The sequence below is a fragment of the Epinephelus moara genome, chromosome 13 (genome assembly GCF_006386435.1).
Source record: "Epinephelus moara isolate mb chromosome 13, YSFRI_EMoa_1.0, whole genome shotgun sequence".
NCBI classification, from domain to species: Eukaryota; Metazoa; Chordata; class Actinopteri; order Perciformes; family Serranidae; genus Epinephelus; species Epinephelus moara.
In genome coordinates, this window is record NC_065518.1 from 20214269 (window position 1) to 20230302 (window position 16034).

At 42.6% G+C, this 16034-nt stretch overlaps 1 protein-coding gene across 4 annotated transcripts in view; it reads right to left on the bottom strand.

The window, feature by feature from the left end:
• taok2b (TAO kinase 2b) overlaps positions 1-16034 on the bottom strand; it is a 39727-nt gene that overhangs the window by 4805 nt on the left and 18888 nt on the right. Inside the window, exons 12-19 of one of the 4 annotated variants that reach the window (XM_050059693.1) lie at positions 14627-14833; positions 13281-13492; positions 12929-13106; positions 12594-12722; positions 12210-12413; positions 10178-10417; positions 3105-3317; positions 1361-1543 (exon numbers count right to left, since the gene is read on the bottom strand). In XM_050059693.1, the coding sequence (XP_049915650.1) occupies positions 1361-1543; positions 3105-3317; positions 10178-10417; positions 12210-12413; positions 12594-12722; positions 12929-13106; positions 13281-13492; positions 14627-14833 (1566 nt within the window). Of the gene's footprint in view, positions 1-1360; positions 1544-3104; positions 3318-5594; positions 10418-12164; positions 12414-12593; positions 12723-12928; positions 13107-13280; positions 13493-14626; positions 14834-16034 lie in introns of those variants that run through there. The other 3 variants (XM_050059692.1, XM_050059691.1, XM_050059690.1) reach the window with 3 other exon arrangements.

The window sequence follows — 16034 nt, forward strand, 5'->3', positions numbered from 1 at the left end:
ACCTTTGTTAAAGAGCGCATTATGACTTGTTTAGGATTCGAAGTTAAGGAGTTTGGATAACCAAGTTTAGGACTTGGGACATTATTGGGGACATGCCTATCTTGACTTGGTACTTGAGAGCAAAGACTTGAGACTTACTTGTGACTTGCAAAACAACAACTTGGTCCCACCGCTGGTATGATGTGACAACAGACTATGTAAAAGAAGTGGACGTAGCCACCATGACATCACCCACTGGTTTGTTGACTCCCGTCTTAAAGCACTGAATTTGGCATTTTGGCTGTCACCACCTTGTTTTTTGGAGCCAGAAGTGATTGTGAAGAGAGGGTGGAGCCACACTTTGGGCTGTACCCTACATGAGGCCTAAGTTTACCAAATGTACATCATGCTGTATTGAAAAAGACTTGACAAGTTATTGTGACCACAAACGCATTAGGAAAATGTGTACTGAGGTAATAAATAAAGTGACAAGTTGGGTCATTTTCTTGTAGACTTCTATACAATCTGACTTCTTTTTGAAACCAGTGAAGTCGCCCCCTGCTGGCCATTAGAAAGAACACACAAAGCACTTTACCAGTGGCTTCTCTTTTCAGATCCACAGGCTACGTCCACTTTTTTTACACCGTCTATTGATATGATTGAAAACTCCAGGACAGCTACTGCGAGGACAGTGTGGTGAAAAGCATTATTAAAAGAACACTTCACCTCTAAATTGACCATTTATAAATCAGTTACTCACCATGTGTTACCATGAACTCGTGAAGCAAACTTTGTTTCTCTTGCATGCAACCACAATGAACGGAGAATCCAAAAAAGATGAACATTCCTCTTCAATTAAAGTCATTGGGTGCCACGGTTAACAACAGCAAAACTATATCAAAAGTCTGTTAACAGATGTTTTTATATTGTTTTGCTGTTGTTCAATGTGGACCCATATGACTTTAATTCATCAAGAATTCTATTAGTTTTTGGATTCTTTGTTTACTGTGGAAGCATTCATTCATGGAGAATATTCACCTTTTTTGGATTCTCCGTTTACTGTGGAGGCATGCGAGAAAAACAAAGTTTTCTTCACAAATTCAAGGTGACACAGGGTGAGTACTTGATTTAGAAATGGTCATTTTGTGTTTGAGGTATCCCTCAAAAGTTAAGTGTATAAGGCTCAACTTAGGACAAAAAAAGTCATATCTGATTTGTACAGAAGCTAACAATGCTACAGCTAACATCAGCAGTCCACTGTTACCTTTCACTTAACAATCTTCTCTGCAAGCCCAACTGGATTCCTAAAACTCACCCGAGGCTTTTTCTACATTTTAAGGAGCTTTGCTTTCATAGAAGTGATCGCCAAAAGGACTCTAACCCTCTGCTCCAGCAGGGCGCGACGGATGGACACCCTTTGCTCCAGGTCCTTGACCTCCCTGTCGTGCTGCGTGTCGGTGTGGATCTTGATCTTGCTCTGGTAGGCATTGAGCAGCTCCAGCTCCTGCTGCAGCTGCATCCGCAGCACTTTGTACTCCGCTTCCTGGGTCTCATCCAGTCGCAACTAAGAGGAGGAAAGAAAGAGGGAGTGATGTGAAAAATTTGGAACGATTGCATGGGCAACAAATTGTGCTTTAGTGTTTAGGGAAAGCTGGGAGAGTTTGACATAGAAAAGAGAGGGAGATGCACAGAAGAGAGGAGAGGATCAGGAGAGTGAGCTGCAGGTGTGTTTAAATCAGTGTTTTGTCTGAGTTTGATCAGTCTGGGTCTGTGTGTGCTGTATTCAATAGAAGGAAGTGAAACATAAAAATATGTGCAAAGGTAAGAAACTGTCAAATTAAAACCTGTTACCTAAATAAATCAGTACAATGTGACAAAACGTTGCACAACAGCTGAACTGCTGTGACCTGAGCATGTGATATCTGGCTTCAGGAGACGGATTAAACCCAACTCAGACGACATTTTTCATTGAAAAGATATATTGTTTTACTGACCTCAGGACTGAGTTTAATCAGTGAGCGGGAAACCTTCCCAAACAGATTTTAACCACAGCATGAGGAGATGTGCGGACAAACAAGGGCAGGAGGGATTTAGCTTACTGGGCTTACATGGCACGCTGCCTGAGAGGTAATTAAAGTAGCACAGGGCGTTATGTCATTGAAGGGAACGAGACATTTCGTTACGTATCATCCGTCTCCTACTATGGTTCATTCATTTAAAAGCCTGGGATTTGTGTGTGTGTGTGTGTGAGTGTGTGTGTGTGTGTGTGTGTGTGTGAGTCCCACACTCAGAGGGCACTGAAAGCCCAAATCAGAGTAACAAGTAGTAAAGTCTAAATCTGTTCACAGTGAAAAGTGCCTGAGGTAACCTTTGTTATGATTTGGTGCTATATAAATAAATTTTTTAGCACTGTACTACAAATTTCTTGTACTTTAAGCGAGTGTTTTAAGAATTATTGTTTCAGCTGTTTGGTTCCGCCTTCTCCAGTGTGATGATTTGCTGCTTTTCCTTCCAATTACTTCAATTATTTTTCGGGTTTTTTTGTACTGTTAAAGGGGACATTTTTCTGTATTGAGTACTTTTAATTTTGATACTAAACCCACTTTCACTAAAGTGAAATGTATGACTGGAAAGATCATCAAGGTGCCGTTTGTGTTGGGGAGTACTGCTGTGCAGGTGATAAAGTTGTGGATCCAGAGGGAGCTGAGTGTCAAAAGTCTGATAAAATGAAGTTATGTCACTTCAATGTGTGAAAATTATAAGACTTTTGATCCTTTTCTTTTCAACCGTCCATGTGGAGTCTGACGATGTTGCAGGAGTGCACTGTCATCACTGCTTAACATTTTCGCTCTCAAAGCAGGCCTAGATGTGCTTGTTTCTTGTATAAATTCAGTGGGAGAGGATGTTTTGCAGGGGAACAGTTAAACTGTAGGGGAAACAGGATGGTGGACACAGCTTGGTGTAGTACTGGGTAATGTGGGTTTCGGGGAGATGAACATTGAGTGACCAGGAGGAGGCTTGTTGACAGGCAGACAGGCGGTCAGGCAGGACGGCCCCCAGGCCAGGCACAGCAGTGGTGGTGTGGTGCGAGTGTGAAGTGAACGACGTCTCCTTGCCTTACTCACAGCCTGTGTGGACAGCATATCATTGATGGAGTGGTCATACTGCTCGGCCAGGATGGCCAGCTTACGAGTCTGCTCGTCCTTCAGCCGCTTCAGCACGGCCTTGTGGTCCGACTTGGGCGTGTTCTCCAGGAGGTGGTTACGCAGCGCCTTGTACTGACGGGTCTGGATCTTGCAGGTGTCCTGGAACTGACGCTTAATCTGAAGCTCTTTGGACTGGAGGAGAGAGGAGAGAGAGAAGGAAGCAGCTGGGCTAAAGTGCTCCTGTGGTTTCATAAATGGAAATGGAGATGGGGGTTAAACACAGAAAAATCAGGAGGGGAAAATGACGATCTAAACATTGTGCTTTTTTTTAAATACATTGTGTAACAACTTTCTATCAGTCATGGTAGCAAAATACTAACAAATCACAGCTTCTAATATCACTGTGCAGAAGGAGGCTGCATCTACTGCTACCTTACCTAGCACTGAGCTAGCTAATGCTACAGCTCAGCCGGGGAGGACACCTTTACTGTTAACATCTCGCGCTGTCACAAGCACGAGCCTCTCATCCATGAGTAGATGCACACTTCCTCCTGCCTGGTGATACACTTGGTGGGTGTAGAAAGAAAATAGTTCCCACATGAAACTGCTCACAACAAGGTCTGTGGATTATCTTGAGTAACCAGGTCATGATTTCTGGAAAGTGTCATTGCTGTTGAGTTTTTCAAATGTATTTTTTCGGCACTTTGAGCACCACAAGCTGAGTGCCATCTAGTTCCATTATACTGGAGAGAACACAGACATTTATACGGCCGATATCTCCAACACTCTGCAACTCACACCAAAACCATTTAGACTGATAACTAGCACTACATGTAGGAGGGAAAATATGTATTTTTGATTTTGTGGTGAACTGTCCCTTTAAACTTCCACTTGGTGCTTAATTTTTATTATTTAAATAAATATTTTCAGTTGTGGAATTGTGTTGATGCTGTAATGAAACAGTACAAGGAAAGAATTACACAGTAAACACTCACGATCTGCTTAAAAATCTGACAGGCGGTTAACTTAATTATCTACATTCCTACAGTGCAGATCATGATTTCACTGATACCATGGATCTAAAGTGTCTACCAAAGTCAAATTCTTATTCCGGTACTTCTTTAAACCACAACAGAAAATGTTTTGAACTTTGCAATGGATTAATTATAAATGGATGCAATCCCTTAAATACATTTCCTGATTACGTAAGAACAATTGAGGACGCTTTTTTACTCTTGAAGATATTTTCTTTCATTTAATTGAAGACATTGACCTATAGATTAAAAATATGTGCATTTGTCAAGTGAATTCTTATCATTATTATGAACTGGGGCTTTTGAAACCAAATGTTTAGGAACATTTCAGACTTAAACAAATCTACAGTTTTAGTTTCATCAATAACTTCAGAACTGAAAATATTAAAAGACCTGACCTTAAATGTAAACGTGATTAATCAGTACTGACATCTAAAGTGAAAAAAATAAAAGATATTTTCTCTAGAAAAGATGTTCAAAATATTATTTAACCTTTTTCACCAGCTATAATCATTACAATTTCTTTTTAACATATCAGGACACATCTGTGATGCTTCAGGTTCAACGTTTGACTGCTTCACACACACAAAATACCAAAATAAAAAGGGATGATTTAAAGTTAAATTAAACTTACTGGGTAAATAAGACGTAGATTGAAATAATAAGGAACACACTGATCCAAACTGATATTGGGCCGATCTGGTATCTGTGATAACTGGACTGATTTATTAAACTAAACATGTTAAGTTTCAGCTGCTGTACTATTCTATATTGGAATTTGAGCTCCTATTTGCACGTAACATTTACAGATAATTTTGATTCCTCTTTATTTTGAATCTTAAGTAGCTACCAAGTTTGTTTGCACTAGAATTGAGACTTAATTTTAACATTTTGGTCTCATTTTAAGCTGTTGTTTTACAGTTTACACTTGAATTGTAATTCCTGCTGATGCATGATTTATTATTTTAATAAATAACAATTCAGTACACGTATCTATGGGTTACATTTCGTTGTACAAAGTTAGGAAAGCCATGCTGAGGACAAGCCTGATGTTGCCTTACACAAAAAGAATGATTGCAGTCACCGCCACACAGTGAGGATTACAGCTGATTAATTACACACTGGTATTAAATCACCAGTTGGATCTATGCCTCCCTGCAAATAACATACCTACCTTATATGTTGATTGGAAATAGCACTAAAGTCACAGAACCTGCTGTCAGTGTGTTTGGTGGGTGTTGGACAAAGGGAGGGGCACCACAGACGACCACAGGGATCAAACGTGTGACCACACAGGAGGAGTGATGATGGACAAAATGATAACGGGATCTTTCAACACAATAACCATCAGCTGATAAATCAGGGGGAAAGGTAAACAAATGAGGACGTAATAATGGAAACAAAATCATAAAAACAAACAAGACAATGATTTCCACACAAAATAATTTATTTTTTTGTGTAAAGAAAAAAAAAATATTGGAAGTATGACAAAATATTTTTTCTATGCTTGCGAGCACACAGCCGTACAGTACGCCAACACTCATGCAGCTAAAATGAGAATAAAAGGAGAACAAAATGGCTGCCAAACAGGATGCAGTCTGATAAATACTGCATAAATAAAATATAAAAAAAGGTGACATAACTCTGTGGAAACGGTGTCACAACAAAAACAGAATACAAACATGTAAACATACACAGAGGAACAGGAGATAACTGATACTGGAGCACAAATGAAAATCAATGGCAAATAAGTTACATTCAAATAAAACAATTGTTGTTGTGAAATGACTTTTTAAAGCGAGATTTCCCAAACGCAGGTCACTGACACAAGTGCCTGACTTTATTTTTGTTCTCCCCCCCTCTGGGTCAAATACAGCTAAGACTGAGCTTTCCTATTCAGTTATATTCCTCCATGTAAATGGCTCAAATGTCGTCCTTCTGTTTCCTACATTATCAGCATTTAGAAGCATTTTACTCACCTCGACCAGATTTCCCTCACAAATATGCACAATTTCTCTCCTAAACTTGAGTTTATCCGACTTCATTCAATTAAATGTAAACATCAGAGTTTTTTGGAGTCAAAATTGCGAGAGCATGACATAAAAACGGCGCTTTTAAGTGTCACGTTTTGGTCCGACTGAAGTAACGCTGACACGATTAATCGATTGACAGATTAATTGTTTCAGCTATTTTTCAAGCAAAAATAGTGAAAAAATGCCAAATATTTTTTGGTTCCAGCTCCTCACATCATATGATTTGTTGATTTTCCCTGCCACATATCAGTGTAAACTTAATATCTTTGGGTTTGGGAGTTTTGGTCAAACAAAATAAGACACTGGAGGACATCACCTGAAGCTGGGCTCGGACTACAGGAGCTTTGAAATCAGGTTGCATCACGCACGCAAGGAGAAACTTAACATATGTTCTTCTATCTACTCTCTAACATGTTCACACTACTAGGTTTTACAAATGGCAGTGCACACACTACAGGATATAAAGATTATCGTGGAGCATGAACACATCACCTCACGTGATCCGAGGAGCAGATTTAAACTGAACAGGGAGTGACGTGTAGTGACAGGTAGGTGTAATGTTAACAAAGCAGATGACTATACGAGTCTGGATGAGAAAATGATGGGGAGACGCAGTCAACACTGAACACTGAACTGGAGGTGGGATTTTAAGTAGTTTTACAGTAATATGCTAGCTAGAGTTAGCCAAAAGGGGCTAGAATGTTTCCTGTTGCAACACCATCACCTCCTCCGTACTGACATATTTGTAACCCCAATCATCCAGACTTTAAATCATAACATGTTTGAAAATATCTGTGAGCAGTTCACAAGGCTTTTGACTGGATCCGTAACCCCTCACATCACCAGAAAATCTGCACCTAACATCGGTAGCGACCAAGGTCCCAGAGCAGGATTTCTCCTTGGATTGTCGGGAGTGTAGTATCGGGGATAAATCATCTCCTGCAGTCTGAGCCCAGCTTCAAGGTCTGGAAAGCTGCGACGGGCATTTTTTCAATATTTTTTGACGTTTCATAGGCTAAATGTTTAATTGAAAAAATAACTGGCAGATTACTTAATGATTAAAATACCTGCCCTACACTGAAGTGATCTGTTCTCCCTCATTTGGTATCTTTTAAATGGTCTTTGGGACAGTGCAAAATTACTGATTATCTTCTTTTCATGCGATGCTCAATCTTTCACATTCAGTAGTTGCATCAATCTTTGGACTTTAATTTCTACGATTGCATGTCTCAAAAGATTGTCTGTATGGCTTCATATAAATTAAACTACGCTGAAATATTAAATAGGTTTTTATTATATTATACTTCCACAACTCCAGAGTATATCCTGCTTCCTTATGTTTCTACTATAAATTTAGGATACGTCACTTCACAAGAGACTATCAGCATCTGTGCAAGCAGTTGTGACAACACACAAGGGTAGGGGAGGGGAGGGTATCTATATGTTTACATGGTAAATCATAACAAGATCATTGCATAAAGCGCAATAAAAATAGTATATCTAACTAGAATCTGACAGATAATGATTTCACCAGCTGTAAATCATGTGTCAACATGAAACGATGAGCTGGACCGGCTTGTTCCAGCTAAATGGCCCCTTACTTTATATTTTAAATCCTATATTGTAAGACCTTTAGTTAACTGTTTTCCTCTTGGACTAATGATGATATCAAATGACCTAAAGTGGTCCCAGATATTTCGGTTCAGCTGTTTATTGCACTCTTATATCGACTGAGAACTAGTGTTCAGGGTGATGTTAGTGAAATCATTCGGTTTTTTTTGTTTTTTTTTCACAGTTTTAATCTTTAGGGAGTGAAATTATAGCCAAGACGCTATGCAACACTGTAAATATTTGTTCTAAGCACTGAGATACCAGCGCACCTCTTGAAATAAGACCACCATAAAGAAAAGATTGCACAAAAAACGGTCTTAAAAATAACCATAAAAATATTTGTCTTACAAATTAAGAGCAAAATAATAAAAATAAAATAAAATAAAATAAAATAAAAAACTTTAAGGAACTTTTACAAAAAGCACAATAATGAAAACTTCACTGGGTTTGGTGCAGTAACCGCGGGTTCAGCTGCATGTTTACGTCTACAGGTCCCGCTGGTTCAACAGTATGGCTTGTATGCACATAAACATGTGCATGTTTGAATTCAACAGCCAAAATCACTTTCAGCCAGCACACACAGATGTGTGTGTGCAGGGTAAAATATGTCTCATCTTTAGGAAATGTGACCAAAAACCAGTTTGGGAGTTATTGGGCCCAAATCAAAAAGACACACAAACAATGGTTCAACAATGGAACATGAGCGCGATCACGCTCACACACTCACTCACATAAAACCAGCACAAGTTTCTTTACTTCGATTTGTCTCACTCTCTTTCTATCTCCACGGCCGAATTTTCCCCCTGACGAACCTCCCAGATGCAGTTCGTCTCAACCCACACTCCCACCTCACCTCCTCACGGAACACCCTCTCTTGCCTCCTCTTCCTCTCCCTCTCTCTCCCCCTCCTCTCCCTCTCCCTCCTCTCTCTGACCTCCCGGGGCAGCAGTTGCGGCAGCCTGCTCGGGCTCGTCTTCTTTAAGAGGCCCAGAGTTTGGAGTTTGACCCGGACAGTGGGAGGCAGCTTTTTAATGAGCTGTCCGGCGAGTTTTAGCACTACGGAGTTAGCCAGGTCTGCCAGGACTCCGAGAGGTCGTCTGCCGAAACGCCTCACCCAGAGGAGCCCCTTGGCCAGGGGGGAGGTGTTCCTGCAGCGAGCCTGATACTCCAAAGGTAAGCTCTTTAGGGGGACTGGGATTTTGGACTGGCGCCCGCCCCAGTTGCGCCCCGCTTTGGGAAACATCTCATAGAGGTTTCGCTCAGCCATGCCGCCCAGGACTGACTGGCACATGGCGAACAGGGGTCGAGGCAGGCGGAAAAGGACGCGCATGCAGAGGCGGTTGACTTTGCGAGGTGCGTGCTGGAGGAAGTCGCGGGCCGGCCTGACAATCAGCACCACCACCAAGTAGAGAGACAGGAAGAGGGAGGGAGAGCTGAGGAAGGAGGCTGAAATCAATATCATGGGAATGTAATAAATCCCCAAACTGAAGGAGAGGCCTAAACTGAAGAGGCCGCTGACCCAGAGGCTGAGCGACAGGTAGGTGGAGAGAGACAAAGAGCAGCATGAGCGCAGGAAGAGATATGAGAAGAAGAGTGCCAGGAAGGCGAGCTCGGCAGAGAGGAGAACAGAGGCCACTGAGGGCAGAGGAGGTGAGCGGCGGAGGGAGAGGAGGAAGATGGAGAGCAGCAGCAGAGTGAGATTGGAGGGCTGGGCAGCAGCAGAAAGAGAGAGGAGGAGGCAGATGGCATGAGAGAAGAGTGAAGGTAAAGAAGTCTGGGCGGGGGGAGCAGGAGGAGGAGGAGAAATGGGCTCCAGCTCCTCTGGAGCATCGGGGAAATAAAACTCAGACAGCTCATCGAGCTCTCGCTCACGGAGTCGTCTTTTTTCTGGGGTCAGGGATGAGATAAACTCAGAGGGACAACCGTCGGCCACGCCCCTGCCCTCTTCTTCTTCATCAGTGTCTACATGTGCAGGTTTACTGTGATCCTCCACGTACTCCCACTGCACTCCCTCTACTTCCCTCTCCTCTGCTCCCTCTCCACTGATTTTCCACTCCTCCTTCTCATCATCTCTCTTTGGCTTATCGTCGCCATTTAACTCATCTTTCCCTTCAACCACAGGGACACTCACACCCTCCTCCTTCTCTACCTCCCTATAAACGTCATCTTCAAATACCGCTCCATCAAGCTCATCCTCAACATCATACAGCCCCTTATCCACCCCCTCCCTCGTCTTTTCTACCACACCATCCCTCTCGTCCTCCACCTCTACGCCTGCCACCCCTGCCTCGCTGTCCCAGCTGCCGCTCGGCCCCTCTGGTGTCTGGCCCTCTCCCTCCTCAGGAGACCCCAGGCTCTGGGTGCTCTCACTCACTTTGAGGCTCTTGGGCTGTTGGCGCACCTCCACGGCGTGCTTCTGACGCAGCTCCTGCTCACGCCTCTTGTTATACTCCATCTGGTTGGTGAGCTCCGTCTGGTGCTGCGTGCGGATCAGGTCGGCCCGCGTGCGCTGCACCAAACCCAGCTGGCGGAACTCCAGCTCCTGGGTGGACTCGTGGTGACGGAGGAGCATCGCGCACTCCAAGTCCTTCAGAGTCTGCTTCTTGTTCAGTTCCTAGAGGAGGGAGACGATGATTAAGAGGCAGGAAGGTGTTATATGATACAGGACACATTCTTCTAGATTTCTAGTAGAATTTTTATATAATTTCTATACAATTTAAATACAATTCTTATAATTAGTTTATTATCATACCAGGTATATTTCACCCAATTTGAACAATGTTAATGAGAGGTGTTGATTCAACTTGACTGAAAATTTCAATGTATTTTTTAAAAGTGAGAAACACTAAAAACTAATTCCACTTTCACACGTTTATGCAAAAGTCAAATAAGAACTTGTAATGTTTAACACTCGATACAGGCTTTACTGTGTTAGCAAAAGCCAATAACAGGCATTAGAAATAGACAGACATTTAAAGGCTGAAGCAGGAAAAAGCTGATAGCCATTGCCGTGTGTGTATGTGCGTGTGCGCGCGCTTGTTTCTCCCTCTCTGTTTAGACACAACTGCCAAATACGTGGAAGCATGGGGTGCTCATTTTATCATTTATCATTATTTAGATTGTTTATATCATAACTAATATAGTCTGCATATAGTTCATAATAGAAAATCATTTTGTTGTCCCGCCAGATTTGCTCGCAACTTGCAAAAAAAAACAGAAAAAAAAAGATATGATAATAATCGCCATGCTTTGCGGTGCTTCTGCGAACCACCAAGCCCGCTATCCACTGTCTGGCTCGCCATGGTGGAGTAAAGTATTATGTCTGGTCTGTTCCACCAGGACCTGCGGTGTGTTGGAGGTCTTCCTGGAGAATGTGATTGCCGTCATCTAAGTACACCAAGCACGCTGAGGAAGACCATGACTGCCGTGGATGTGGTGTATGCTCTAAAGAAGCAGGGACACACTCCGAAATCCGAAAATCTGACCTGCATAATATATGTTTATATTTCAGTTGGTCTTAGGTCATACAAAATTTAACTACTTAACATGCTATTAATGCATTTAATTATTTATTTGGAATGTTTTCCACTGAACATTTTTGCCCTTGATATTTTCATCTGCCTGACAACTACTTGTGATACCGGCCAAAAGACAGCATATGCTGGCTAACATTAACTGTGATGTGGAGTAATTTTGCATTTTCATAATACTTCCTCCAGGATTTATATGGCTGGACTGTGTATGAAAGGCTAAAATGCTTTTAATTTGAAACAGGAAGTGGCAGACTTTTGTGTTTATTGAGCTGGGCCCGCTTTTACAGTCCAGCCAAAAATGTAAATCCATGTTAAAATAAAGAACAGTGCACTTGGACACAGTTGCATAACAGAGGAGACCTGACTTCTCTGGAGCTAAATCCACTGACTGAAACCAAACCTCCCCTTTTCAGCTCTGGTCTGGGATGCATTTCCCCATGTGAGCAGTGGAAGCCGCGCAGCCATCACCCACCATCAGAGCCAAGTTCCGTTGGTAATGACAGGCTGTAAAGTGTCGTATTGATGCCGATTAGTGGGCCACATCAATAAATTGGTTGAGCTCTCGCAGGCATATCGTTTTGTTTACATACTGTCTGAGAAGGGTTTTGCTACCTGACAATGTCATTCACTGTTTCTCTCTCACACTGTGGCTGAGTTTGTCTTTACCAGGGTTGTCATGTCAACCATGTGACATATTGTATGTCCACCTCCGCGTTGCTCAAAGCTCACAAAGACTTAAAGCGCAGGACAGTAAATAAACATTGCAAAAAAGTACTTCATTGTGACTGGGCCAGTTGGCTGCTTTAAACATTTTTAGGGAATACTGACTTGTTGATCCGACATCGACACACCAGTCTGATGTAAAACCGGTACCTCTCGGAGCAGGTCCTGCTCCAGGTTGTGGCGTGCCAGCAGCATCTTCCTCTTGTACTGACGACACTGTAGCTCATAATACTGCCTCTGTCGCCGCAGCAGGCCTGCTTCCTCCTCCGCCTGCAGCTGCTGCAGACACTCCTTCTGATGCACCAGCCACTCCTGTTTCTCCCGCTTTGGTGTTGACTGGTTCTCATTCAGTTCCTGGAGTGGAAATAAAATAAAGATGATGAACAGGAGGTACGGTAGTGTTAGCCCAACAGGTTGAAAGAAGAATGCTGTTCGTATAGTGTCAGTATGCGGCAGAGTAATGCTAACAAAAAAAGTTAGATTCTTATTGAATCAAACTGGATACTGTCAGATTTCTCTAAAACCCAGGAGTACCTCTTTAAGCTGCTCCTTGCGCTGTCGATACTGTCGCTTCTGGGACTCCAGCAGACCGGTCAACTCCTTCTTCTGCTGGCCAAGTATGTGCTGCTGGAACTTCTTCTCCTCAGTCAGGACTGCCTTTGTCTGAAACAAACAACACGTCATCTCATTAGAGTTATGAAAAGCACAAGATTAAAAAGCAGCACATTTAAAAAACACTGGAGTAATTACGGTAAATCAATGTTCACTGTGAATCAGGTATCTGTCAAACATCACCCATCGTCCCCCTTTAGTTTCTCTGGCAGTCCTGATCACCATTACTCACTCCTCCTCCTCCTCCGCCTGCTCACCTCCTTCTCCAGGATAGCCTGGTGCTTCTTGGAGAGCTTCTCTCCCTCCATTGAGAAGCTGTTCCTCTGATTCTCCAGCTCTTTGTCCAACCTCAGCTGGTGCTCGTCCATCTCCGCCTTCAGCTTGTTCTCCAGCCCCATCAGCTGCTTCTGGTGCTGCCGCCGCATTCGCTTGTACCTGTGAGGAGACACGGAGCGTCAAGTTGGCTGGTTGACTTTTTATTTCTAACAAGGTTTTTACTTGAGGTTTTTTTATTCTCTATTAAAGATAAAACATGAGGGGTGTCCGTTTTATAAGGTAGGGACTGTAAAGCTCTTTTATGGCATCTACCGCTCGTTTGTGTCACCTTACCCAGACATCTGCTCTCTAAGGGCCGAGCCCTGCTCATGTTCCTGGATCTGACGGGTGACGAGCGAGGCCGTCCTAATGGTGGCAAAATGGTCTCTGCCTCGACGACGCCTTCCTCCTCCTCCTCCGCCTCCCCCGCCGCCACCGGCAGACGAAGCTTCTCTTTGTGAGTCGACCTCTGGCTGATAGGGATCATCGTAGATATTGTCATGGCTCTGCGGCAGAAGAGAGACAAAAGGACTTATTAGAACATCTTGTGGTGGTTTAAGGACAGGAACTTTAAACTCACTAGTCTTAAATGGATGTCATCTTAATACTTAATATTAAATACAGGGAACATTTAACTTCATTTAGGGCTTTAGTTAAGAAAAGATTCACTCAGCCCAGCACAACTGGAAGCTTTGGCAGCTGGTGAACTTGATATCGCCCTGGTGATTTTCTGCTTCTCCTCTGTAGGTGGCAACACTGACACGTCTACACTGAATTTTCATGTCAAAACTGGTGCTGCTATTACCTTCTACTTCCCGTAGGTGGTGCAAGTGTGCATGTGTAGAAGTGGTCTGACAATGACAGTTTGTCCAACTCCAGTATTTAACCTCTTCCGCTCCCCCCTCCTTACTATAGACCCATTTTTGTCATTTTTTTAGGGGACACAGGAGGTATTTAGGGGGAGATAACAGTTTAAAAATATATGTTGCATTACACTGGTATACATCACCTAAAAATACTAATTTGGGGTGCAGCTCAAAGCGAGTTTTTCCAGTCATAAAAATACATTAAAAATCGTGTTTTGGTTAGGTGCCTTTTCAAACTTTTAAAGTTTAGAGTGTATAAGGGCTTAGGACATTATAATGGAAACATATGGTGGCCATTGCCATGCTCAGTTATGTCTAATAGTTGTAGATGCAATGTTTGGGTTTATTTGGTGCTAAATTTAAGCATTTTTTGCAACTCTAGAGTTGATAAAAATGGTTCAAAATCCCTCAAAAAGACCACTTAAAGACACCAAGACCTTGAGGAACACCATAAAAAAATCCATGCTATGGATTTGGTATAAAATTTTTTTAGACATTCAGAGATTTCTGTAAGAATTGCATTTTTTGGCTAGTGGATGGCGAGCCTTTTTGTTCTAGAAACTGCTGAGAAACCATCTTATTTTCAATATATCTATGAAAGCCATTTCTCCTCAGAATGCCCGAGGTCTGAGATAAAGCTTGTGGTTACATGGTCTTTCTTTTAAGGTACGTACTAGGCTCTACGTGAAACTTTTACACTTGGTGCCAAATGTGCCAAAGATAGGTCTGGGATGGACAGGACTCCTCAACGAACAGTAAAACATGGGGACTGACCAGGGGCTTGTGCAAGACGGAGCTGTTGGAGGTGACGGTGTGCTCTCCCTCCTGCATCATGGCCATCTCCCCGCTGTCGTCGGAGCCATCCGCCAGGCTGTTGACCGAGCTACTCTGGGAGCTGGCGCTGATTGACATGGATGGCAGAGAGTGGGAGCTCTCCATGCTGTTGACTGTGCCGGTGCGCAGCATATACTGCTCCACATCCTGGTGGAGAAGAATAAAGAAACAAGTTTGGTTGAAGTGGTTAAAGGGTTCTGGGGGAAGACAACACTTTCAGGGTGATTTCTTTACGTCATAGTAGAAGTGGTGTTGACAGGTTGATAGTGTGCATGAATGTGCTTATCCTACAAAAACCTTTATGAGCAGACATACAGTAAAATATGAAACATAGTGAGACACGGGCCCACACTCTGGAAAAGTGCAGCCCCACATTCTCTGAATTCCTCCATTTCCTTTTCGGGGGAACAACCAACTGGCATCAAATGTGGAAACAAAGGCCTTTGTATGGAGAGGAAGGGACCCGATGTTCACAATATATATTGAGAAGTACAATACAAAGGCAGGATGGATGATAAAACCAGCTGTTTTCCCTCACAGAGCCTGTTACATGCTTCGTCCTCTTCAAAGGTTTTTTGAAGGTTCATCTTCAAGACAGCTGGTACTTCTTTGTTTCGTTTGAGTCCTGCTAACTTTGGAGTTACTGCAGGAACTCAGTTATCACGTGTGAGCTTTTCAAGTGTGTTTTTCAAGAGCTCTTGTTTCATGCTTGTGGTTAGCAGGAAATACACAACTCTGAAGCAACACAAACTGTCTTCCAGGGTTCCCACACCTCTTTAAACATCAATTTCAAGGACTTTTCAAGGAAATTCCGGGCCCAGTTCATTCAAAGAAGCAGGTAAAGAAGCTTCAATGTGTGATGGCAGAAAACACCAAAAGAATTTCAATTTCAATTGTTGCACAAAATATAAAAACTACAAGCACCCATTTCTATTTATGTCCATTTAAAAAAACTTTCAAGGCCTTAGCTGTTCCTCAAATTCACAAACTTTCACATATTTTAACTTTTAAAAATCAGACCATTTAAATCAACCCACTATGACGTTCAAAGTAGAGTAGCGAAGTCCTGAGTCGATGCTCTGTGCGTATTTTAGGATTGTTACTGGCTGATATAAATCTGAGGTGATGTGATCCTTTCATTACTCTACTGTGTTTTGTCAACCTCGCCTGATAGTGATACAGCATTGCTCTAATTTATGACAGCCAGGTCATAAATTTTGCTCAAGTATAAGAGGAAAAACCAGTACTAGGACCAGGCAGCTTGTAAAAAACAAGGTGTGCCAAATTTAGTAGTCTATAGCTGTTATTCAATGTGTCAGACACACCTTCAATCAACACTAAGTAAAAG